This window comes from Brienomyrus brachyistius, unplaced genomic scaffold (genome assembly GCF_023856365.1).
Source record: "Brienomyrus brachyistius isolate T26 unplaced genomic scaffold, BBRACH_0.4 scaffold62, whole genome shotgun sequence".
In the NCBI taxonomy this organism is placed as follows: domain Eukaryota; kingdom Metazoa; phylum Chordata; class Actinopteri; order Osteoglossiformes; family Mormyridae; genus Brienomyrus; species Brienomyrus brachyistius.
In genome coordinates this window covers 22,176-45,623 of record NW_026042337.1, presented here as the reverse complement: position 1 = coordinate 45,623, position 23,448 = coordinate 22,176, and the positions used below count along the sequence as shown (strand labels likewise).

The 23,448-nt window shown below is 44.7% G+C and overlaps 3 protein-coding genes across 5 annotated transcripts; 1 reads left to right on the top strand and 2 right to left on the bottom strand.

The window, feature by feature from the left end:
- Window positions 1-3,809: 3,809 nt before the first annotated feature.
- LOC125725181 (zona pellucida sperm-binding protein 3-like) lies at window positions 3,810-6,030 on the bottom strand. Of its 3 annotated transcripts, none has more exons than XM_049001889.1 (9): window positions 5,676-6,030; window positions 5,286-5,531; window positions 5,098-5,216; window positions 4,911-5,014; window positions 4,655-4,832; window positions 4,471-4,588; window positions 4,295-4,386; window positions 4,153-4,226; window positions 3,810-4,072 (listed from the first exon to the last, which is right to left on the bottom strand). In XM_049001889.1, the coding sequence occupies exons 1-9, from the start codon at window positions 5,979-5,981 to the stop codon at window positions 3,978-3,980; spliced, it is 1,332 nt and encodes a 443-aa protein (XP_048857846.1). In that variant the 5' UTR covers window positions 5,982-6,030; the 3' UTR covers window positions 3,810-3,977. The 3 variants fall into 3 exon arrangements, with proteins under 3 accessions (XP_048857846.1, XP_048857847.1, XP_048857848.1); XM_049001890.1 differs by having other exon boundaries at window positions 5,712-6,029; XM_049001891.1 differs by having other exon boundaries at window positions 5,748-6,028.
- A 2,427-nt stretch (window positions 6,031-8,457) lies between these two features.
- On the bottom strand, window positions 8,458-13,381 carry LOC125725180 (tubulin alpha chain-like). Its single transcript, XM_049001888.1, has 4 exons — window positions 13,222-13,381; window positions 10,619-10,841; window positions 10,147-10,295; window positions 8,458-9,670 (listed from the first exon to the last, which is right to left on the bottom strand). Exons 1-4 carry the CDS (start codon window positions 13,222-13,224, stop codon window positions 8,699-8,701), a joined length of 1,347 nt encoding a protein of 448 aa, XP_048857845.1. The 5' UTR covers window positions 13,225-13,381; the 3' UTR covers window positions 8,458-8,698.
- Window positions 13,382-17,113: 3,732 nt separating this feature from the next.
- Window positions 17,114-20,894, top strand: LOC125725185 (tubulin alpha chain). The gene is made up of 4 exons (XM_049001894.1): window positions 17,114-17,271; window positions 18,981-19,203; window positions 19,313-19,461; window positions 19,718-20,894. Exons 1-4 carry the CDS (start codon window positions 17,269-17,271, stop codon window positions 20,693-20,695), a joined length of 1,353 nt encoding a protein of 450 aa, XP_048857851.1. The 5' UTR covers window positions 17,114-17,268; the 3' UTR covers window positions 20,696-20,894.
- The last annotated feature ends 2,554 nt before the right edge of the window (window positions 20,895-23,448 follow it).

Here is a 23,448-nt window from a genome sequence, read left to right as displayed (position 1 = left end):
GCACCACCCTGTTGCCCCCTAAGAAAAGATATAATAGATATTAATAACTGTGTGTATGACGTGTAGCAGGCCGTCCCTGGCTGGCTGGGGGGGCCTTGGCTGTCATCTCCTGTTGCGAAGGGAACAGTGAAGCCCAGCCTGAAGCATGCTGAGACTAGTGAATAGTTTGATTAATGACAGAGTGATGAATGGGAACAATGGAGGAGGGATTTGAGGTGGTTACACCCATGGGAAGTGGGTGAGAGAGGCTAAGGGGTGGGGCCTCTCATTTGGACTGATTACACCTAGGCCGGCCACACGTGACAGGTCATATTTAAAGCCAAACATGCACTGAAAACAGTCCCCACTCCACCCGCTTGTTAATTTAATCAACAAAAAGTTTTAGTCCTCCTTAAGTCACAGAGCACTGAAATTAGCATTTGTTAATTTTTGCCCCCCATCAGAATGTGGGTGGTCGGCATGGATTGTGGTTATTTTGGGAAAGAGAGTCCAGCGACCTGGGTTTTGCATGTCGATTGCCGACACGTTTTCCTGAATCCCAGCGAGGTACACACACTGGTATGTACTTTTTTTTTTGACATCCAGGAACCTGGACCACAGCCCTGATTTAAGAAAGTCACTCAGAAAATCTTTTCCGGTTTCTGTCCGGCATGTTTGGCTGCCATTTCTGTCCCTGCCATGGTGGGGGGCTTTCGCCCATATTTGGCTCTCCCTCTCCCTGAAAAGACCTTGCTTCCACTGAATAAAGATCGTGTTACCTGCCCACACCTGGGGCACATGAGACTGTTTCACAAAAAGCATTTTTTTTGGTCTCTCTAAACTGGGAATTACCTGCACCTTGTAGCAGCCTAACAGATTCAAAGTGGTTTTATCTCTTGTTTCTCTCCTTCCACATGACCCAGATAACAGATAACAGTCCTGTTTTAATTCCTGAAATGGGCAGGTAATTAGAGGTACTTCCCCCCCCCCCCCCCCATTTTACTGTTCCAGAGTCCAAGGTGCAGCTGGGACAAGCTCAGAGTTCTACAGGTCACCTGGTGCCACTCTCCCTGACCTTTGAACTACCCGAGCAAACACCCAGAATGCCCTGCCCCTGACGCAGTGGCAGAACAACTGTACATTGGGCCCTGGGGCAAAATTGACCATGCCCCCCCCCCCCCCCGCTTTCCAAATTCACACCTAGGCCTGCCTATGCCAGCTGCAGCAGATGCAGACGATGAACTTTAAGTAGCCTCCAAATATCATACCCATCATGCACTGCAGTAGCTAGCAAATCCCACAAACGTGCTTTTTTTATACATGCCTCAACAATATAGTTTGACTACAAAATATTACAAACCATTACATTTTATTGTACCAAATACTTCTTGTGTTACGACTCCCACCATAATGAGATTTTATACATAAAAGTGAAAGATATAAAAGTAGCACTTCATAAGTCTGTACAATATGCATGACATAAAGTACTTAATCTTCAGTAATGTTTCACTTACATGTCAAAATTGCAGCTGGAGGGGGGTCCACAACATCACTGGGGGCCCATTTTCTGGTTTTACTGTAGTGGTAATAAATGGAATTAATCTGTCTCTCCAGTGGAACACCCTCCCTGACACAGACAATCAATATATTCCCAGTTATTAATTCAGACCTGACTACCGGGGTGATCTGCACAGAGTATACATGTGCCAGTGTTAAGGCCAATTCATACTTAACTTCTCTGCATACACTTTCAGTTGTGGACAAGGGGACATGACATAAATTTCATCACCGGGGGGTTGTTTGCAAATGGCTGTGGATGTGTGCATGCAGCCATGTCTTGATTATTATTGACTTCTACAGAAAAATTATATTTAATCACAAGAGTCAAATAGTCCTTTCAATGAGAAATGCGACTGGGCATGAGGTGAACAGTAAAAATTAAACATATTTACTGTCTATATTGTCTATGAAACAAAGCTGACATCCGTTAAGTAGTTTTACAAAAAAAAATGTTTTTTTATGATTTTATTGTGTTTATTGTTAAAGTTGTGTTTTTTATTCTTTCACAAACCCGAGAAACCTTGAAACCTGCTGTTACAAACCTTATGTCTTCCTGTTTTTGCGTGAGCTTCGTTCAGATCAAGAAGACAACATCTGCCCTCTGCTGGTCTGGAGGAACGTGCGCCGACCGTGACCACCCACGTCTACAGCATCAGCACGAGGTGCCGCGCAGATGACCGTCCCCAGCCCAGAAGCGCACATAAGTGCACATGGAAAGCATAAAGTATGAACTAGGTCTTAGATATTAACAACCAGCGAGTACAAACTGGCTTATGGAAGAGCCGACTCATTTGCCTATTTATTCAGCATGAAGGGCCCATCAGAGTCTACGGTAGGAAAGTGAGACTGTTTTATGTTAATATGGGGGGTGTTTCTCTTTGGGGGGGTAGTGGGAGGCATAGTTGGGTGTGTCAGGTGAACGTGCAAATGGAGGAGAAACAGAGTAGTGCCCCTCTGTTCCACTGGAATTATAATTGTAGCCTACTGATGTAGACAGCTTAGCCACCCCCCTTAAAGCTCCCTGACACAATAAATGAACACGCCCGCCCACTAATAAACGTCAATCATGAAGCCCCGCCCCTTTCTACCCTGCAGCCTGTCAACACTCAGCTTTTAATTAGCTAATTCTCACAGCCAGTGCCTCGTTCTCTGGCAACACACCAGTTTTCAGTCACACAAGATCCTCTTGCTATGATCTTAATTCCCTATGAATATATTCTGATTCATCAGTGGCAAAAATCACACCTGGCATTAATATGGCACTTATACATGTTATCAGTTGGCAAATTTGGAGGGTTTTACACTGGGTGACAGTGGTTCACACTCTCGCCTCACACCTCTCAGACCAGGGTTCGAGTCCGTGTGGCATTTGAATGGTCAGTATCTATATCATACTAACCAAAATTGCTAGAAATTGAACTACCTGCCAGTAAACAAATAAATCTATTATGTCTGAAAGTGTCAATGCAGAGCCAATGTCTTCCAAGAATTAATCTTCCCAAAAGCTACTGCAGATCACTATTGTCAATACACTGCTCTCACAAGCCCAGCCACTGAAAACATCTCATATCCCCAATTCTTTTACATTCTCTAATCTCCTCCAAGGAATCATACTATCAGAACATTTTACACTCAGTAAGAAACAGGTTTGCACCCTGAATCAATGTTTAAAAAAAATGCACCATTTATTCATAAATCGCTTAGGAACTTGACTAAATATACTGAGATACAAATATAACACCCACAAAGACAAGTTCTAAAAATTCTATTGAACCACACTGTTCAGTCCTGCACAACCCAGTCATCTGTTGGGCCAGTGGGCAGCTCTGGGCAAATTCAGTCCATACCAATATTGAAAGGAGATTTACAACCTTGCCAATGCCCCAGGATGGTCAAGAATGTGTGGTCATATTGAATTTGAGTCCGACAAGGGAAGGTGGTGCTAATGTGTGGCACATGGTCACCACATTAAAGGGAGGCTTCTGCTTGAACAGCAACATCCTCAAAACAAAGGACTAGTGGTGGGAATCAGTGAAGGGGCTGCTGCCCCTCTGGTTCTCAAAATAGCCTCATTGCCTGTTAATGCAAAGAGCTCAGGGTCTGGTACTGAGAACCTTCCCTGATGGAATAGCTTCCTTAGTGAAGGAAACCCCATTTGGTAAAAGCCCAGACACCTTCCATCGAGGGAAGGATTCCAGTCATAAAATGTATAAGCAGCAAGCAGTGTGATGTAGTTGGAAGATTTAGGCAAGAAATAAGCAGACAACTGCACCATTTCAAATACTATTAGTGCTTTATTCAGTCACAAGACAGTGCCCTTGGTCTCCTGCACAACTGCGGTCACCTCATTAGGGGGAAGCAACAGCATGACAAGCAGTGCAGAATATGCCAGGCAAGTTAGGTGGCTCCTTCCATCCAGGGACCATGCAGCTTGGTCCCTATCCCTTCAGAATATACAGCTGTCCAGGCTGACTAGCCGTGGGAGGACCCTGTTGGATAGCAATGGGGCCCAGAACACCTGTGCCTTGAGCACCTGCAAGGGCAAGGAGGGAGGGTGCCTCAGTCACAGCAACACAATCCACCAGAGTATCTTTTGGTGGAAGCCAAGCGTACCTGCTACACCTGCAAGCCCACAGCTGGTGTCACAGCAGCCACACACCTGGTCATTCCCATCCACAGACACCCACCTGCAATGGGGAATAGCAATTGGTTAGCAGCTGAACTGATCCAGCATCATAATGCTGCAGCCACTGACCTGTTAGCTGCAAGAGAGAAGGAACAAGCCTTGTGTTGGGAATCCACAGGCACAGAAGCCACTGTTGCTCTCAGGCTGCAAGTAATGTACAGCTAGGGGGACACCAGAAGCTGGTCAGCTGCCGTCGCAGCCAGTTCATTTAAGCACAGAAATCCTGCACAAGTGCCTGTACTCACTGAGCTCCTGCCGTCCTGAGAGAACCTGAAAGCATCCAGCTGAAGCTGCAGCTTGTCATCCTGCTTCCTGGGCAGGAACTGGGAGCGGGATCCTGTCACCTTGGCATCAGTCAGGCACCTGAAGGGCAGGCATGTCAAGCAGCATTGCCCAAGCGGCCTCACACAGCCATACAATGTTACTCACCCAGAGTTCTGCACAAAAGCATAGCTAGGGACAGAGGTCACATCAGGGACCAAGGTGGCCACACAGCTGTCCACAAAGACACGCAGGGGCTGACTGTTGCCCACAAGGACAGAGGCTTCAATGTTCAGGACACTTCCCAGGAAGTACACATTGGAGGCCCTCTCATTCTGCCATGCATCTGCACAAAGGGCACACGCACTTGAGGACAAGCCCAGATACAGCAAAGCCAGATATGCTGCATGAACCCCTTGCCTACCATCCATCAGCCTCAGTGAGAAACTCAGTTGTGCCTCAGCTGCCATTGTAGCATAGTAGGGGATCCAGGTTGGCACCAGGGCATTGCTGCTCACATTCTGCTTCCTAAGGAGCAGGCAGCCTTTTGGGTCAGTAACTACAATGGCTCCTAGGTCTAGGGAGCACCAAAGCTGACAGGGCATCCTCACCTCAAATAGTGACACTCAATGCCAACCATGGCACCATTGGTCCTCACAATGGGGAGGCCATTAATACCACTGGGTGCGTAGATCAATACAAAGCTGTAGACCAGGGCATCAGCAGTCATCTGGAGAAGAGCAACATCATTAGCACTAGCATAGCCAACACAGCAACCATCAGAAGGAAGCCCTCATACCGTCAGTGTACTTCCACAGCCCTGCAGCACAGACTGAAACCTCACTGTGCCAGAAGCGTCCTGCCCAGTGGGTGTACAGCCACCGAAGGTGATGTCTGACGCATTGATTGGCTGACCATTACCAAAGAGGATTGGTTGCACAAGCACCACAACATAATCCTCCCCACATACAACGTTCACACCATTAGGGTTGACCTGAATGCCAGTCACAGATTTAACCAGAGCAGGAGCAACTTGCTTGGTGGCAACGAGCCCGCTCGGGAGGCCCGCCGACTGGGGAGCCACAAACCCGCCCGGGAGGCCCGCCGACTGGGGAGCCACAAACCCGCCCGGGAGGCCCGCCGACTGGGGAGCCACGAGCCCGCCCGGGAGGCCCGCCGACTGGGGAGCCACGAGCCCGCCCGGGAGGCCCGCCGACTGGGGAGCCACGAGCCCGCCCGGGAGGCCCGCCGACTGGGGAGCCACGAGCCCGCCCGGGAGGCCCGCCGACTGGGGAGCCACGAGCCCGCCCGGGAGGCCCACCGACTGGGGAGCAACGAGCCCGCCCGGGAGGCCCGCCGACTGGGGAGCCCCTTTCTTAGCCAGATAACCAGCCAGCAACTGGGTAGTCTTTGCAGGAAACCCTAATTTCTGTTGAGCTTCACAGCTGCAAGCTAATGCAACAAGCAGCACTAACACAGCCCTATGCACTGCCATTGTTCCAAAGCTGGTAACAAAGCACACTATACTAGCTCTGTTGCTAGCAGACTGTTTTATAGCATGCTGACATCAGCTGCACCCGATAGGCCTTTTCTGATTTGTCAGTTTCGAATCCTTGCCATGCAGTGTTAATCAAACACTGCCTGGACCCTAACGATTGAAACCTTTCTACCAGCAGTCATCTGTTAGCTGCTCTCATGCCTAAAAGAACATAATAAAAGACCCTTAGCATCACAAATAGAAATGTGTCTTTACCCTGCTCTCAGCGAGCAGTTTAATGTTTTAAATGGACTTACATGTATTGTTGTCACACATATGTGACGCACATATGCCTGTCAACAATATACAAACTAAACTTCCATTATTACCAAAATTAACAATCATTCATTAGTGGGGTGGCATGGTGGTGCAGTGGTTAGCACTGTTGCCTCACACCTCTGGGACCTGGGTTCGAGTCTCCGCCTGGGTCACATGTGTGTGGAGTTTGCATGTTCTCCCCATGTCGTTGTGGGGTTTCCTGCGGGTACTCCGGTTTCCCCCCACTGTCCAAAAACATGCTGAGGATAATTGGAGTTGCTAAATTGCCCATAGGAGTGCATGTGTGAGTGAATGGTGTGTGAGTGTGCCCTGCGATGGGCTGGCCCCCCATCCTGGGTTGTTCCCTGCCCCATTCCCATTGCTTCCAGGATAGGCTCCGGACAACGCAGACGGATAAGCAGTTTGGAAAATGGACGGATGGATGGATGTTAGTTAGCTTGCTATCTAGTTACCAATGTTACATTGGTAAAATTAGTGACACAATTCCCTATATAGAACATGAATACAGTTTTTAACTAGCGCTTGAAGCACAACAGTGGATTTTTAGTTGAAAGAGGCCTGGGTGGATGTTTAAACATCTGTGCTTCTGACTGCAAAGTTTCCACTCCCTCAAAGGGCTTCTGTTATCTCCTAGATTGAGCTACTTTTCAGGTTACATTTCAGGTCCTTCTTGTAAACGATTCCCTTATTCCAGTGGGTGAAGTGAACCGATATCAGCTCTATAATCGGCATGGTATAAAAGCTTCTGTAAAAGGAGCTGCTAATTGAAACGGACCTATAAACACCAAAGCCAGCCAGCACTGATCTGTAACGTCTATCTAATTACATAATTAACAGCTAATTCACCGCTAAATCAATAAAGTCTAAAGATGCTTTATGTGCTTGTGGCAGTACGTCAAATCGACACAGCAGGAATAAACTAACAGCTGGTGAAGCCATCAAAGCTCCCACACTTAAATGGCTCGACTTAACGGCCAGAAATACAAATCTGGCACCTACTTCCCAGCAAAATGGCTGTCGGCATTGTGTTGATCTTACTGTGAGAAAGGTTGACATCACTATCAATTTAATTATGTAGTGAATTGGGCAGCTGTTGTTGTATGCGTTTTGGATTCTGGTTAGTTGGATGTGGCCCGTCCTCCGTGGTGGCATATCAACATTACCCTGGATATTGCGGCTCTCGAAACACCACAGAGACTTGCTGTCCTGGTCGCAGATGCACCAGTGAGACGTGCACCAAGAATTTGTCTTCTTTTGACACATCGCCCATTATGTTGTGTCGATTGCAATATTTGATGTACACCTATGCTCTGCTAATTCAACTTTCCTCACCAGCTCACTTAATTACTTCGTGAGGTATAGATTAGCCATATAGAGGGGATGTTTTGAAATGGCTAAGCTAGTGCCCCTTGACGGACATGTTAACTGTTTTCAGTTCGGTTCAATTTCTTTTTATACATTTCCTTTAAGCCTGAAAGCTTGAAGAGGCGTAGTTTATATTATCTGGCAGAGAATTCCGTATTATACACGCTGAGTTTTCCTACCTGATTCCCTGTCATGGATCGTCATGACAGCGAGCAGGGTTATGGAAACAGGATGGATGGATACGGTGAGGTTCTGTTCTTTACTGGCCACATTTTGAGTTAACGAAGCAGAAGAGCTTTTCTGAGAATCCCCTTCTTCTGCTTAAATCCATTCTGTTTTGAATTTACCTCTTGTGTTTTGACACCAACCATGGATGGAAGTGCTCGTTATTTACTTAGAAAATTATCTAAAAATTAGCATTTTTCTTAACAGTATTATGATTTGAAATATTTCGATGGGTTACACATACAATTCAATAAAAGTCTCCTTCAATTTTTTTTATTATTTATTTATATATGGGTGGGTCAAGCTTCTTGGTGATTGGTTTGCAAATTCACACCAAAGAAATAACATTTGCTGATTTAGCTCTCAAAGATAGCATCACCTTTGGAGATGGAACTTAATCGATGGACAAAGACGGTTAGCTAACAATTACTATTCTAGTTGGAAACAAAGACCTACTAAGAAATAAATCCAGTAATCTTAGTTCATCATTTAGAACAGAGCGATGACCTTTGAACTTTTGCACCTTAATAGGGTAGGAAGCACCTCAAGTAAAACAAAGAGAGAGTAGGATGAGTTGTTTTTATTTGTTTGGCAATAGCATATAGCTGTAACAAACCTTTTAAAATGGGAATTGCATGAGAACTCTATCACATTCGTGTTTCTTTAATGCTGCAGAATTTGAAGACAAAACGGGCTACAAAAAACAAATATGTTCCTTATGAGTCCTGCTGAATAGTTTAATGTTATGTTGTTACTCTGGTTTCTTGAAGATTTCACGAACCTTTGGCTCCATTAACAATGGTCGCCTAATATTCTTCACCTTCTTCCTCCTCAAAAGAGTCAATGCCCACCTCTTCGTAGTCCTTCTCCAGGGCAGCCATGTCTTCACGAGCCTCAGAGAACTCGCCTTCTTCCATCCCCTCTCCCACATACCAGTGGACGAAGGCACGTTTGGCATACATCAGGTCAAACTTGTGGTCCAGGCGGGCCCAGGCCTCAGCGATGGCAGTGGTGTTGCTCAGCATGCATACAGCCCTCTGAACCTTGGCTAGGTCTCCCCCGGGCACCACAGTAGGGGGCTGGTAGTTGATACCAACTTTGAAGCCAGTAGGACACCAGTCCACAAACTGGATACTCCTCTTGGTCTTGATAGCAGCAATTGCAACATTGACGTCTTTGGGCACCACATCTCCGCGATACAGCAGGCAGCAGGCCATGTACTTTCCGTGGCGGGGGTCACACTTCACCATCTGATTGGCTGGCTCAAAACAGGCATTTGTGATCTCAGCCACTGACAGCTGCTCATGGTAAGCCTTCTCAGCAGAGATCACTGGGGCGTAGGTGGCCAAGGGGAAGTGGATACGAGGGTAGGGCACCAAGTTGGTCTGGAACTCAGTCAGGTCCACATTCAGGGCTCCGTCAAAGCGCAGGGAGGCGGTGATTGAAGACACAATCTGACTGATGAGCCTGTTGAGGTTGGTGTAGGACGGACGCTCGATGTCCAAGTTCCTGCGGCAGATGTCGTAGATTGCCTCGTTGTCCACCATGAAGGCGCAGTCGGAGTGCTCCAGGGTGGTGTGTGTGGTCAGGATGGAGTTATATGGCTCCACCACAGCAGTGGACACCTGGGGTGCTGGATAAATTGCAAACTCCAGCTTGGACTTTTTGCCAAAGTCCACAGAGAGGCGTTCCATCAGCAGGGAGGTGAACCCGGAACCGGTGCCACCGCCGAAGCTGTGGAACACCAGGAACCCTTGGAGCCCAGTGCACTGGTCAGCCTTAGGACAAACAGCAGACGTCATAGTTAGACAAGCGCAGGTGTGAAATTCCACTGACTGCTTCAACATTATACACCATCCATGTAAGCATCTTCTCATTTAATTTAATAACTGGTGTATGGGTCAGCAGGCTGAGCCTCTGGGTCTGTGATCGCAAGGTCACTGGGTCCAGCATCCTCAACAAAATATAGTCACATGTCTGTGGGCCCCTGAGCAGGGCCCCTAACCCACTGTGCCCCCCCCCCCCAAATGTGGTCTCATTTGTGTGTGTCTCATGGAGAATGTGTGTGTGTGGGAGGGGGTGGGGGGCGGTGAAATAAGAATTTCCCCACAGGGATCAATGAAGTATCATTCTATTCTTCAAAATAGAAGAAGATACAGGACATAGATACCTCCTTCTAATTAGGTTGTTCTAAATGGTAATAATAGGTTCATGTTTCCAGTAGTGTGATTATGCAGAGGCAGTGTTTTCATACCAGCTTACGGATTCTGTCCAGGACGGAATCGATGATCTCCTTGCCGATGGTGTAGTGCCCACGGGCGTAGTTGTTGGCAGCATCCTCCTTGCCTGAAATGAGTTGCTCCGGGTGGAAGAGTTGCCTGTAGTTGCCTGTTCGCACCTCATCTGAAAGCGCAGTAATTATATTTAATGGCACAGTTTAAAATGTTCTTTTCGAAATGGATTGTTATAGAACAATAATTCCTTGATTTACACAGAATTTTTAGAGTTGCTGATGGGAAAAAAACACTGAAAAGGTGTGAAATATGGTCACTGTTATTTATTGGTGACCTAAATTCTCAGGTTGTTACTTTAACAATCAAAGACTATTTTGATTGGGTAATATCAGCTATTGAATATTTATAAGTCTCTCTGTTATGCCCAGAGAGTCCTGGCCACGTGATTCCTAGAGGAATTTAAGAAGGAAACCAGACTTCTCGTAGACTTACCAATGACAGTGGGCTCCAGGTCAACAAAGATGGCCCGGGGGACATACTTCCCGGCACCGGTCTCACTGAAGAATGTAGTGAAGGAGTCATCATGGACCCCAGCTGGCTTTTGGCTGGGCATCTGGCCATCAGGCTGAATCCCGTGCTCCAGACAGTACAGTTCCCAGCAGGTATTGCCCATCTGGACGCCTGCTTGGCCAACATGGACAGAAATACACTCACGCTGTGAAGAGAGAGATAAAATTACTACCATTATAAATAATAATAATATTCATCATCATTATCGTCATTACCATAATCCTCCAGTGCTAAGGGGAATGAACAGGGTAATTTAACTTCTTTTGCAAATGCCATAATCTGCTATAGTAATATGCGTTTTAATAAAGAGGAGTTATAACATTTGCATCTAACTGAAGTTCTGGTTTATATCCATAAGGTGGCAGCACTAGTCAACAGTAGAGGTGAGCGACGCTACAACTGACCAATTCAGACGAAAGGACAGGAGTGAAACAACATGTGGGCGGGGGAGGGGGGGGGTAAGATGACAGGGCAGAGACAAATGCAGCTGTCAATGAGTTTAAAGAAGTGACACCTTGAACCGGTGTTTTAGTCAATAGCAGAATGACACACACAGCTTAAGTTAAACGGTTTTTGAATTTTTTTATTTTCGTGTAAAGACTAAGGACCTTTTATGTAAAATCGAAAATAAATAAAAGAGCTTGACACTAAAATACACCCACAGAGCTTAACCCGAGATAATTACACGCTGCTCCTGCTTGAATCGTTTTCTTTATATTTTATCTCCAGTAGTCTATGATGCAACTTCACTTGCAATGTCCATGCTACCCTTGACTTGAGTAAGCGACAGGTAACAAAAAGACGAATTCCATGAGGGGGCCTCAACAAGTTTTTTGGGAGGTGTGTGCTTTGACACGCCCTAACGGAATATTGCAGGCATGAGGAGATAAGTTTGAAAAGGAAAGATAGCAAACAAACCTTCAGTCTGCTCCTGTACTCTAAAGTCTGACTCCTATACAGGTTAGAGCAGTTTAAGACACGGCCTACCAGGTCATCAACATACCTAAAAAAATCCTGTTGCTGTTTTGTTGATCCCTGGGAGCTTAAAATTACATGGATTACATGTGTGAATGAGCACTGAAATCTCAGACAGACTCCCCAACACCTGTTTTCTTGCAATGCCCTGATGAGTTGGGGTTGCGGGGAGGGGGGGGAGCATCTCCTGCTGTAACCTGTGCTGGAAATAGCCCCCCCGTCACGTGGGAATTGCTCCAGTTCAGCCTACGTGGGTGACTGTGACCCAAAATCTAGGATACGTGTCCCTAAGTAGGAGTGTTTTTTGTGTTAATCCCTCCCTCCCGGGAACGAGGGCTCTATTTTTACAGATAACACTCTGAATGGAACATGGGATCAGGGAGCAGAGGGTGGCTGAAATTTCCTAATTTTGGCCCGATGACCAGGTCAGCAGACCACTATTTCTGGGCTCCTCTAATCCGCCCACCGAGAAATGGAAGTGAGGCTGTTGCGCCTGGGAGGATAGCAAATTAAACACGTTATGTTCTCCGAATATTTTTTGTTGAATTCCTGGTACGGCTAAAACCATTTCGTACAACCAGGGGCAAAAAAAAAACAAAAAACATCCGAGGAACCGCAAGCTGTAAAATGATCCGCGAAAAGGGGGGAGGGGAGGCTGGAATTTGCTTTATATAGTATGGTGTCAAACACTAAGTAATTATTAACAGAGATAGGAGTTAAACGGTTATATTGACATGAACTCCCTGTAAGTTGTAGTGTTTGTTTCGGCGGAAATAGAGAGCCAAAACGAGCTGGCAACTTCGGGTAGTTTCCCGTGCGATGTACAACTTAATATAGGGACACTGCGGCAACCGTAGTCTTAAAGCTTCCTAATAAGTCACTAGGATAACATCAGCTTGAAACTCACAACCCATATACTTTAAGAAAACATCTCCTTTACATTCACATTTAATGCCCGGCTTTTTTTTACACAGCGAAATAATAATCCACCGTGATGTTTTATTTCGTATGGTATTTTATATAGCGATCGACAAATTGAATATAGGCCTGCAGTACATTGTGTTGAGCCCTAGCGATTATTAAGCCTTCCAGTCACCAAATGCAAATTAAGTCACTTTGCCTTTGCCCTTTTCCATGCATTTTCGAACAACGCACAGACCCGTAATTCCGGGTCAGAAAAGCTGTAAACATGGGGAAAAAACTTGATACGTTCTTATCCTCAAACGGAGCGCCAGAATATCGGGAACGATTACAATCAAGTAATGCTGCATTGCACCGAATCACAGCCAGGGAGAATTAAATAAAACCGACAGGACCAAAATAGATCAGTACTGTTTTGTGTGTACGTCTTGTCTTTAAAATCAATAAGAGAAATAACAAATAATTAAAATAATGTGTAGACTGTATCGGGTGTAGACTATATCAGTTGCAAAGTGAGATACGACGGTGAATTCTCAGAAAATGCGCACATAAAACCTTAGTCATCCGTGGAAATGTTGATGTATAAGGTGACTATAAATAATGTTTTCATCGTAGAAAATATAACTTACCATTTTAGTCTGTATTGGTCAGTCTCGCTGGACAAATAAAAAAAATTTAATGCAAGAATCTAACTCCTCACGGGGTGCCTTCAATGTGGTTTCCGTGAGTGAAGTCGCACCAGCTTTTGACAGCTGTCACGTTATATACCGAGCGCTGGTCTTACGGAAGAGGAGGGGCGCTGCAGGCGCCCCTACCTAAATCACACGCAGCTGGTTACGAAAAGGGTGTTTTTGTGTGCTACACATGAAAATAGAAGTGCAAGTGAGCAAAAATTTAGTCTTGCAGTTTTAACATAAGTCTGCAGTGATGTCGCACATATACTGAAGCTAATCTAAGGTATTTGTGTTATTAGTCAAACTTATTTGTCGTCTGGGTTTATTTAGAGAAGTCGCATGTGAAGACTGCAACCCCGTGATTACTGATTTACTTGATTTTATGTCGTGGGACCCAAATGAGAGTTATATTTAATGCATTGTAACTACGTAAAACCTAATTATGGGGCGTTAGTGATACGAACAGTGACTCCGGGACGCGATGACGTCAGTAACTTCAAATTCTTTAGGTGCAACTCCCAAGCAGTTTTAAATCGATTCATTTTCAGCATTTAAATTATGTCATTGCTACTTCGTTGGTAGTTCTGGAAAATTGGCTTATTATTCCTTATGTCTCTCTCTCTCTCTCTGGGGAGAGTTTCGAAGTTCTTTATCCTTGTGCGTTTGGATATTGATTTCTGTCGGAATTTGTTCATCGGACCTTGCAAAAGCGGAGTTTGTCCTTTGCTTGTCATAATCGTGCGAGTCACTTGATACTTAAAGAAAACGTGAATAACCCAGAGCTGGGGCAGCGTCAACACCCCCTTCTTTCCCAACAACAACACTAAAGCTATGAAAGATTGGTGGTTAATTATTTAAATGCATGGATTATTCTGGAATTGTTTGTGGTGAAAGCGAATTAAACAGAACCAAACCCAAAGTTAGAAAGCTAGACAACAACCCGGCATCCCTGATTATCCCTCTGATTACTGGAGGCCTTTTTGATCCTGAAACACATCCTCTTTAAACCAGCAGCTCGTGCACTGTGACTTAGCCTGAAGCGAGCTTTATGCACGTAATGCAAAAGGACTTCTCGGGTTTCAAGAGCAGCGTAAAGCATTAAACTAGTTTTTAGTCTTAAACAGAAAGTAGTGTAACAATACACAACACCCGGGGTTAAAGAGTGTGACGCCCATAGATCGTGTGATTTGACCGGTTCAAAACAATTTTAGGTCGTCTCAATATTTTACAGGACTCCGAAAAGGGTGTGTACGGAAAGGAATCTCTTCACAGTCTGTCCAGTCTAGCAGTCACACGTAGTGTTGCCAACTCCTTCCAAAGAGAAGTAGCTGACTCACCCTAAAAAATAAGTTGCTAAATTACGGATAATACTAATTTGTGATCATTACGTCGGTGTAATTATTACATATTAGAACGTGTTACACGCAGAAGACAATAATGTTTATGTTATTTTCAAGATATCCAAAATGTATGGTTTGACTTGCAATATACCCCGTCCTTTTATGAGTAAACTTTGGAATGTATCGAGCTAGTTAGACAAGTAGTGTTGGGGGGGAAAATGTGCGGTATGTAGCCTAAGTACAGCAAATAAATGTATATTTATCAAGAGTGTAAGGAGTCTATGTAAGACGAGAAAACAGGAGTGATGGAAAACAGCAGATGGCCGTGGTTTTACTGTCTGTATAAATACAGAAAAAAGCATTCAAACGTAAAGCCGAAGGAGTGCGTGGGAGGGACAAACACTGGCGACCAGTGATTGGTCGTGGGGTTCAGGGACTCGCGCAAGCGCACTTCGTACCTGCGTCTAGGCGCCTTTACCGCTGATCAGCCTAGCGGGTGTAGGGTCATAGCGGATATATGTTACATTTGTGGCTAGATTTTAAAAAAAGAAAACTCGCAAGTAACATTTTTTCGCGCACCTCCAAATTTCGTTGTCTTGTGAGCAGATTCAGTCACTTTTTTAAGACTAAACCGGGTTTCGACGTCTTTACAAGCAGTTAAAACTTTTTACATCTGCCTGAATGCCAACCTCTCACTGTGGTTGTCGCGATGATCGGCGTTCAGTTGGTGATGCCTCCAAAGTCCAATTGTAATATCGACGTATTGTCTAATATAATGATACAGCGAATGGTAGCAGAATTTCTGGCTTCATTAATTGTCAAGGGCAGTTGATGAATAGTGACTGTGTCACTAAGACCAATACTGTCAGTAATATTTTTAAACAAAGTCGACTGTTTTCAAACATGTGGGATTAGTACATATTATATATTATTACTATTCATATTGAATTCAAAATTGCATACTTTTAAATAATCCACAGTGATTTTTTTTATTTTAAATGTTGCCATCTGGTGGCACAGAATGGAATACAGGTAAATAAACATAAATTCTTACCGAACGTTAATAAAATATGGGAAAACTGACTTTTGCACTTTACAATGTCATTACGAACTCTCTTATGCTGGTATGATGTACATTCGTCAGGCTCCTAACCCAGCAGAAGGTGGCAGAGTGAATTTCTTTTCTACAGTCTCAGTACTATGAACCGCCTGCTCATGACTTAGAATTACCATTAAAAAATAATAAATAAACTAAAAACTCATTTCAAATCATTCCGCTATGGTCAATGTGAAAAAAAAAATTTGGTCTTCGCTTTTTGCATAACTACTTTGAATGATTTGTTTATTTCAGGAAGCCCCACCCAATCGTGTCCGTAAACATCCCAGAGACAGAGGTTCCTTCTGTTGAAACTCACTGGTCTGTTCTATTATTACCACGCGTTGCGTTTGTTATCATTCCCTTCTGTTATTGCAGAAAGAAAATGCTGTACTTCAACCTGCATTAACAAAGTCTTCTTTAGGAACAAATACATTTAGGAAATGCAAAATGATTTCGCGTTTATATAGTTTTAAAGACCATCATCCTTCAGGCTATATTTATTGGTTACAAATTTAATGCTTCATGACAGTATTTCCTGACCGATACAGGCCAAAATAAACTTGTTGTCATGGACACAAGACTAACCACTTCCTCACAGAAAGCTCAACTTCATTAACAACAGCTCAACGCAAACAGAATCTTTGTATTAAGAAGCCCTGTTTTAGGCGTGCAGCATTTCGTTTACAGTTTTGATGTTCTTTATTCAGATGTTAGAGATAAAAAATACATTCTCACAAGAAAGATCTTTTCTCATAGAAAGACTACATATCACATTTGAGTTTAATTTATGTAAAAATAGTATTAGTATGGACTAAAGAATGCACAAGGAATCCTCCTGAATAAGGAAAATATAATTTCATGCTAAGGACTGACAGAGGAAACATGAAAAACAAAACTACTGATGTCGCTGTTAATTTCTTTTCCTAACAAAATGAAGAACTGTTTGCCGTTATTTTTGCAGCATCCACCACCAGCTTAGCGGATCTAAAAAAAAAAGTGAATCTAGGTATAAACTCAGTCTCTTGTTCTGACACAGACATATGATCATTAGGTGATGTTGTTCCTTGCTAACTGCGTACTACATCTACGGGCTTCTAGCTCAGCATCTGGATCCGCTTAATTACGATAAGATATGAATTACCATTTCAAATCAGCGGATCTCCTTCTTAGGTGGGGCAAACCCTTAGCTATTGTTCCTTTTGCATTGCGGTTGAGACTTCCTTCTTATTCCTTCTCATTCATAGGGATCAAGGTGGAAAAAACGGCCCTTTGTTTGGTATTGATTAAGATGGGTGCCTTTTATTTGTAAATAAATGGCCCCTGGCTCCACCGCGCACCATCACAGTGCATTCTGGGTAGGCTGCTAAGGACGGCCCCCATTTTCTCTCCCTCCCCCCCACTAACCGCCGCTCCCGCCAACAGTCAAAGCAGCTTCCTGCTACCGCCCGCCCCTCGCTCCTCAGCTCCCTCTTCGCTATAAAAGCCCCACCCCGGGCGCCAGTCGGCACTGCTGCCTTTCCGAACCCTCAACGTCGGCAAGAAGGTAGAGAAAAAAAGGACAAAATGGTGAGTGTCTGCGCAGATGGAGTCACGCTTCTGAACCGGCGCTTATGTGCGTTTTTGTTGCAGTTTAAGAAGCAAGATGTAAAGGGAACGTTAAAAAGAGGATGCTGACTTACGGTACCGTGAGTGTGGGGCTAGTCCGGGCTACGTGGACTTACTGTGTCCCGCGAAGAACAGGAACAGGCAGGAGACTGACCGGGGTGGGGGTGGGTATAGAGCTAACTGCGGGGAGGCTGGGGGCCATACCGTGCAGGAAAGCCACTTCGAGCCAACCTTAATGTTTTATCCGTAGTGCTAGAAAGGGACAGCGAGTCCTACTGCTATAACGTTATTTTGCTCTACAAACAAAATAAACCGTTTGTTGGGTGGTGGGGAACAGGCCGCATCCTGCGGCATAGCGGACTCGCGGCAGGATAAAAGCAATCCGGCCCGCTTCCCTTGAAGGGCGCAGTCAGATATCTGCGCCTTTTACACAAAGCAGGGCGTGCTGACTGCCGGGGGCAGGCTGGGGGGAGGGGCGGTTCGGCCCGGGGGTCCCTCCACCCTCTCTGGCGCGTGACCGCCCGTTTCCAGGGGAGACCGGGTGCGACCTCTGTTCTGCGCGCCACTGAGATCTTTGAAGCGAGGCTCGCGCGCACTTCGGTCAGCTCTGTCATTACTACAGAGACCGGCATTAAGAGGCTGGATTATTTATTTTAGGCTGAACTATACTGACATCTGTGAAATATACACACGTCCGTAGACTACAGGTATAACGGATTAACGTTTGGGTGCCCTTCAAGCAAAATGTCACCGATATTTTGCTTTTCGAGTGTTTGAAATTGCAGTTGCAATATGCTCATAAATGTGGGTTTGATCCTTTATCATCACATCTGCACATTAATATAGTATGTTTGATGCTATATACATATTTTTATACTGCGTTAATAGCATAACGGCTCCCTGTGTTTTGTCTGAGGAATGTTCCGGTATGTTTGGTCATGGTCCATCAAAGCTGCACGAAAGCCGGTGAAGCTTTACAGCTTAGTTAGTTAACCTGCTTTCAATTGTGCTGAAGTGAAGATGTGCTGCGTACACGTGGGTGAGGGGACTTTTTCTCTGAGTGGTCTAAGAGAACAAAGAGAGTCTGGCTATTTGATTGGTTCACGGGATAAGAAGTGGGTTGCTGTGCCCCTCCTTTTGCCATTGGCTGATATTCACCATACGATGTGCTAGTTTCGCACAAGTCAGTTGTTTCTTGTTTAAAACTTGCTTATATGCGGGTTAACTTTTGCACATAGAATTTGAACAGATGGTTTTTTTTTTTTTTTTCAATCTTCGTAGATGCGTTCAATTACAGCTCCCCCTTTTCAAATATTTCAGGCAGGTCTGCTGAAAACTATTCGCAAACAGAAATGGTGTAAGAGGAAGACTGTCACCAAAATGGAAGAATCCCAGGGGAAATACTATAGGGCTTTTGTTTGCTGCTGCTGCTGGCTAATCCCCAAATGTCCTGCAGTCAGGATTTGCTCAGCACTGTTACTGTGGCTTGCTGTCAGTTTACAGAACAGGTTTCTTCAGGATGCAGGAACGGCTCAATTTTGGTTGACTTTTATATAGGCAGTGACGTTTGCCCTCGGCCAGAACGTTTATCCATTCACGTTTAGATAAGAGAGCACGGTACTGTAATTACCAGATAACAGTCAAGCTTTTGTTTTTCCTTTCCCTTCCAGCGTGAATGTATCTCAATGCACGTCGGCCAGGCCGGAGCCCAGATGGGCAATGCATGCTGGGAGCTGTACTGTCTGGAGCACGGCATCCAGCCGGATGGCCAGATGCCCAGTGACAAGACCATCGGTGGAGGAGACGACTCCTTTAATACCTTTTTCAGCGAGACTGGTGCTGGAAAGCACGTCCCCAGGGCTGTGTTTGTGGACCTGGAACCCACTGTCATTGGTACTGAACTCGCTGCTAATCTCTGCTATGGTACAACAGTGCTTCCTGTTGTCTGATTTTCACCGCTATGCTAGAAAGGCTAAGGACTGGGGTCTTGATCTTTCCTCAGATGAGGTGCGCACAGGAACCTACCGTCATCTGTTCCACCCAGAGCAGCTCATAACTGGCAAGGAGGATGCTGCCAACAACTACGCCCGTGGGCACTACACCATCGGCAAGGAGATCATCGACCTGGTTCTGGATAGGACACGCAAACTGGTTAGCAATGTTTACCAAGAACTCTGCAATAGAAGCGTGTGTGTGGTTGGATCTGGCATATTACATTGTGGGGACAGTGATTTTAAAAACCTGTTTTGATGTTATGGGGGCCATTTTTTTCCCATCCGCGTAAGGGGAAAGCCACTTTTATAAAAGTGACCGCGTTAAAAGAACTAAACACTACAAGTCTTGTGTTTTTGTTTAGTTGGGCCGGGGTTATGGTTAACATTCTGCATTCCTTTTCTTTTACTTTTAGGCTGACCAGTGCACTGGGCTCCAAGGGTTCCTCATCTTCCACAGTTTTGGTGGTGGTACTGGCTCTGGGTTCACCTCCCTGCTGATGGAACGCCTCTCTGTCGACTATGGGAAGAAGTCCAAGTTGGAGTTTGCTGTGTACCCAGCACCCCAGGTGTCCACTGCTGTGGTGGAGCCATATAACTCCATCCTGACCACACACACCACCCTGGAGCACTCCGACTGCGCCTTCATGGTGGACAACGAGGCAATCTACGACATCTGCCGCAGGAACTTGGACATCGAGCGTCCATCCTACACCAACCTCAACAGGCTCATTGGTCAGATTGTGTCTTCAATCACCGCCTCCCTGCGCTTTGACGGAGCCCTGAATGTGGACCTGACTGAGTTCCAGACCAACTTGGTGCCCTACCCTCGTATCCACTTCCCCCTGGCCACCTACGCCCCAGTGATCTCTGCTGAGAAGGCTTACCATGAGCAGCTGTCAGTGGCTGACATAACAAATGCCTGTTTTGAGCCAGCCAATCAGATGGTGAAGTGTGACCCCCGCCACGGAAAGTACATGGCCTGCTGCCTGCTGTATCGTGGAGATGTGGTGCCCAAAGATGTGAACTCTGCTATTGCCACCATCAAGACCAAGCGCACCATCCAGTTTGTGGACTGGTGTCCTACTGGCTTCAAAGTTGGTATCAACTACCAGCCACCTACTGTGGTGCCCGGGGGAGACCTAGCCAAGGTTCAGAGGGCTGTATGCATGCTGAGCAACACCACTGCCATCGCTGAGGCCTGGGCCCGCCTGGACCACAAGTTTGACCTGATGTATGCCAAACGTGCCTTCGTCCACTGGTATGTGGGAGAGGGGATGGAAGAAGGCGAGTTCTCTGAGGCTCGTGAAGACATGGCTGCCCTGGAGAAGGACTACGAAGAGGTGGGCACAGACAGCGTTGGTGAGGAAGATGAGGAAGGAGAGGAATACTAAGGAGGAAGAAACACCCTTGTGTGCTGACCCTGCATTCCAAAACTCCCCAAGTTTTAATTAGTGACTTATGGACAATAAAACATTTCAAGTAATCATTCCGTAATGTCAATGAGCATTCCATGAACCTACATCAACCTAAAAGCTCTCCAACAATGCTGTTATGGGTCTGTTTGAAATAAATGCAATTTTAAAAACTCAACCTGTATTTATTTGATGCTTATGATGTTATCACTGTAAGCTACGCTTCTCTTAATGGAAGTTCAAGCAGGTTTATTGATTCCCAATGAGGAATGACCATCAAAATATGAAAAGAATCAGGGCAAAATGCTTGAGTTCTGAAATGAATCCAAGAAGTCAAAATCTCATTTAGCAAACAAAATCGTTTATACATCAATAAGTCAATTAGATGCCCTACAATTACTATAACTACCAAATCAGCCATGAGACCTTAGGAAGCAGTGTTTCACAGCTCAATCCTCAGGGACCCCAGATAGTCCATGAAACCTGGGAGGGAGCAATAATATGGATTGTCTGGGTGTCCTTAAAGAGCAGGTTGAGAAACACCGTTAAAATATTTTACGTTCTTTATACTATCTGTCGTCTATATACTACAGGTGTGTTTTATAGGCAGCTTAAGCAGGGTGTGGTCTGGTAGGACAGAGCTGCAGGGAGTGCGTACTAGAAGCTGGTGTAACGGTTACACACCCAAGGGTTTGCAAAGACATCCAAAATATGCAAAATTTCGGAGCTGTAGATTCCAGGTGGTGCATTGGCTGTGTGCTACAAGTGTAGAACATTTGCGTCTTCAGCTATGCCCAGCACGAAGAACAACCGACAGTGTGCAAATAAATAAATGGGCATGCAACAGTGCAGTGAAAACAGGTTCCATTTAGATATGATCCACATAAAGTGCAGGTGTGATTAATATTACAGTGGTCCGTATTTAGCTGTTATGTGTACAGCTTGCGGGATAAGATTCCTATCCTACTTCCTACTAGACACTGGGGTGAGGAGAGATTGTGGCTAGGGTGGGATGGCTGCTGTAACATATTCTTTGTTGGGACAGCGGTAGATGTATGTGTATCCAGTTGATTGATGGAAGCTCATTTACAATGGTCTTTGCGGCTGACATTACAGCCCTTTATAAGGGCTTCCATTCCTGAGCTGATCTTGATCGGATTTATCTCCACGATAAAGTCTGAGCCGGAGGTATATGAAAATCCACGACAAATTGCTAAATGGTTTTAGAAAACTTTTTCAGGTCATTAAGACAAAAAATATGGTGTCCGAAGCCAAATCGGGTCTAGAACTCCCTATGTTTCCATATAAGTTTGAAAGTGTGACCTGCCCATTATTCATTCTTAGGAGGAGGCACCACCAAAGGAAATAATGTGTCTGTATTTTTAAACGGTGGGGGAACAGACTGGGATGAGCAGAAACACCAAAATCAGCATTTATACGGGAAGTGATCGGAGTCATTTCTGCAATTTTTGAAAAAGGGACAGAAAGTTAGCAGAGCTCACAGCAAACACTCTTGTTTCCCTCGAGGAGTCTTGTCATCTATTAATCATACCGTTTGCCTCATAAAACATTCACAGTAAAGCAAATATGCTTAACTATTCACAAGGCTATTTAGGGTTAATATAATATTCTATTATATTATAGTAAGGAATTATATTTTATTTACACAGTTCCTAAATTCTATAGTAGCCAGGGATTTATTTTTTATTGGCCGGCCATATATTAGTACTATGTCAAACTGGCTAATGGCTCCAGGCAGAATAGGGTAAATAAACCAAAAAATAAAATAATCCTGAATGCCGAACACGATTCAGATAATTTAAGGTGAGTCTGCCTCCTGCTGACAGGATGCGGAAACGCATGAAAAGTCTCGCAGTGCTGTGAATAATAGATTTTTTTTTTTTGCCCCTCAGAATAATCAAATAACAATATAGCAAGAATAAATCCCATAAATGTTGTATAGGAAGTTTGAGAATGAATATAAAATGTTTTACTTACCTACCAAATTCCGTCTGTCCAACGCTGTCCGGTTTAATAACGAAAACTTCACTGAATCGTAAATTAATTACTACAGTAAATACTAATACGTGCATCTCTTTGGAGACTTTTGCCGTCGTTATTTGTTTACACAGCGAAAATGACTAATAATAATTAGCATTATGCATGTTGGGTCTAATGACACCGATTTAATGCATTGTTATTTTCTGTTTACTGCCAGGTTCTGAAATTGTTAAAAATGGGGCCTATTAAGTCCACACGTTGTACACTATTTTTTTTCCTTCACTGGTCGAGCACTGCGTTCTTAGATTTAGTCCATCTTTCAGTCCGTTATAATTAGTAATTGTCGATAGATGGCGTCGCTGCCTGATTCAAGACCCCAATCGTACTCATGTTCGCTCAGTTTCTTTTGTCAAGTAGACCTAAACGATAAAAAAAAATGTGTGATGCTGAAATTTGGGTTATTATTCTAAATGAAACACATTAGGCCCAATGATCATCTAGTGTAAATGTTTTACGACCCCGTCAGCTATATTTGTTAATATGTTGTTGGATGATAGGTCAAACGTTAATGAACCAAATCTACCTTATAACATATATTTTAACTCTGTTTTCCCCTTTACCATTCGGTAGAAAGTACTAGTTACCGGAATAAGATAGCTATATAGTCACATATAAATATGCGACTAATAAAGTATAGACGAAAAAACACTTTATCCTCCATAATCTGGACA

What these genes read in the sequence shown, in the direction of transcription:
- LOC125725180 (XM_049001888.1), bottom strand. An exon ending in CCTGGAGCCCACTGTCATTG is followed by an intron (nt 10,296 to 10,618) that starts GTAAGTCTACGA and finishes CTGCGCTTTCAG; the next exon opens with ATGAGGTGCGAACAGGCAAC. An exon ending in TGGACAGAATCCGTAAGCTG is followed by an intron (nt 9,671 to 10,146) that starts GTATGAAAACAC and finishes GTTTGTCCTAAG; the next exon opens with GCTGACCAGTGCACTGGGCT.
- LOC125725181 (XM_049001889.1), bottom strand. Translation starts at nt 5,981, where the DNA reads ATGGCAGTGCATAGGGCTGTGTTAGTGCTGCTTGTTGCATTAGCTTGC. An exon ending in CTCAGGACGGCAGGAGCTCA is followed by an intron (nt 4,387 to 4,470) that starts GTGAGTACAGGC and finishes GTGTCCCCCTAG; the next exon opens with CTGTACATTACTTGCAGCCT. An exon ending in TTCTCTCTTGCAGCTAACAG is followed by an intron (nt 4,227 to 4,294) that starts GTCAGTGGCTGC and finishes TCCCCATTGCAG; the next exon opens with GTGGGTGTCTGTGGATGGGA.
- LOC125725185 (XM_049001894.1), top strand. An exon ending in CCTGGAACCCACTGTCATTG is followed by an intron (nt 19,204 to 19,312) that starts GTACTGAACTCG and finishes ATCTTTCCTCAG; the next exon opens with ATGAGGTGCGCACAGGAACC. An exon ending in TGGATAGGACACGCAAACTG is followed by an intron (nt 19,462 to 19,717) that starts GTTAGCAATGTT and finishes TTTTACTTTTAG; the next exon opens with GCTGACCAGTGCACTGGGCT.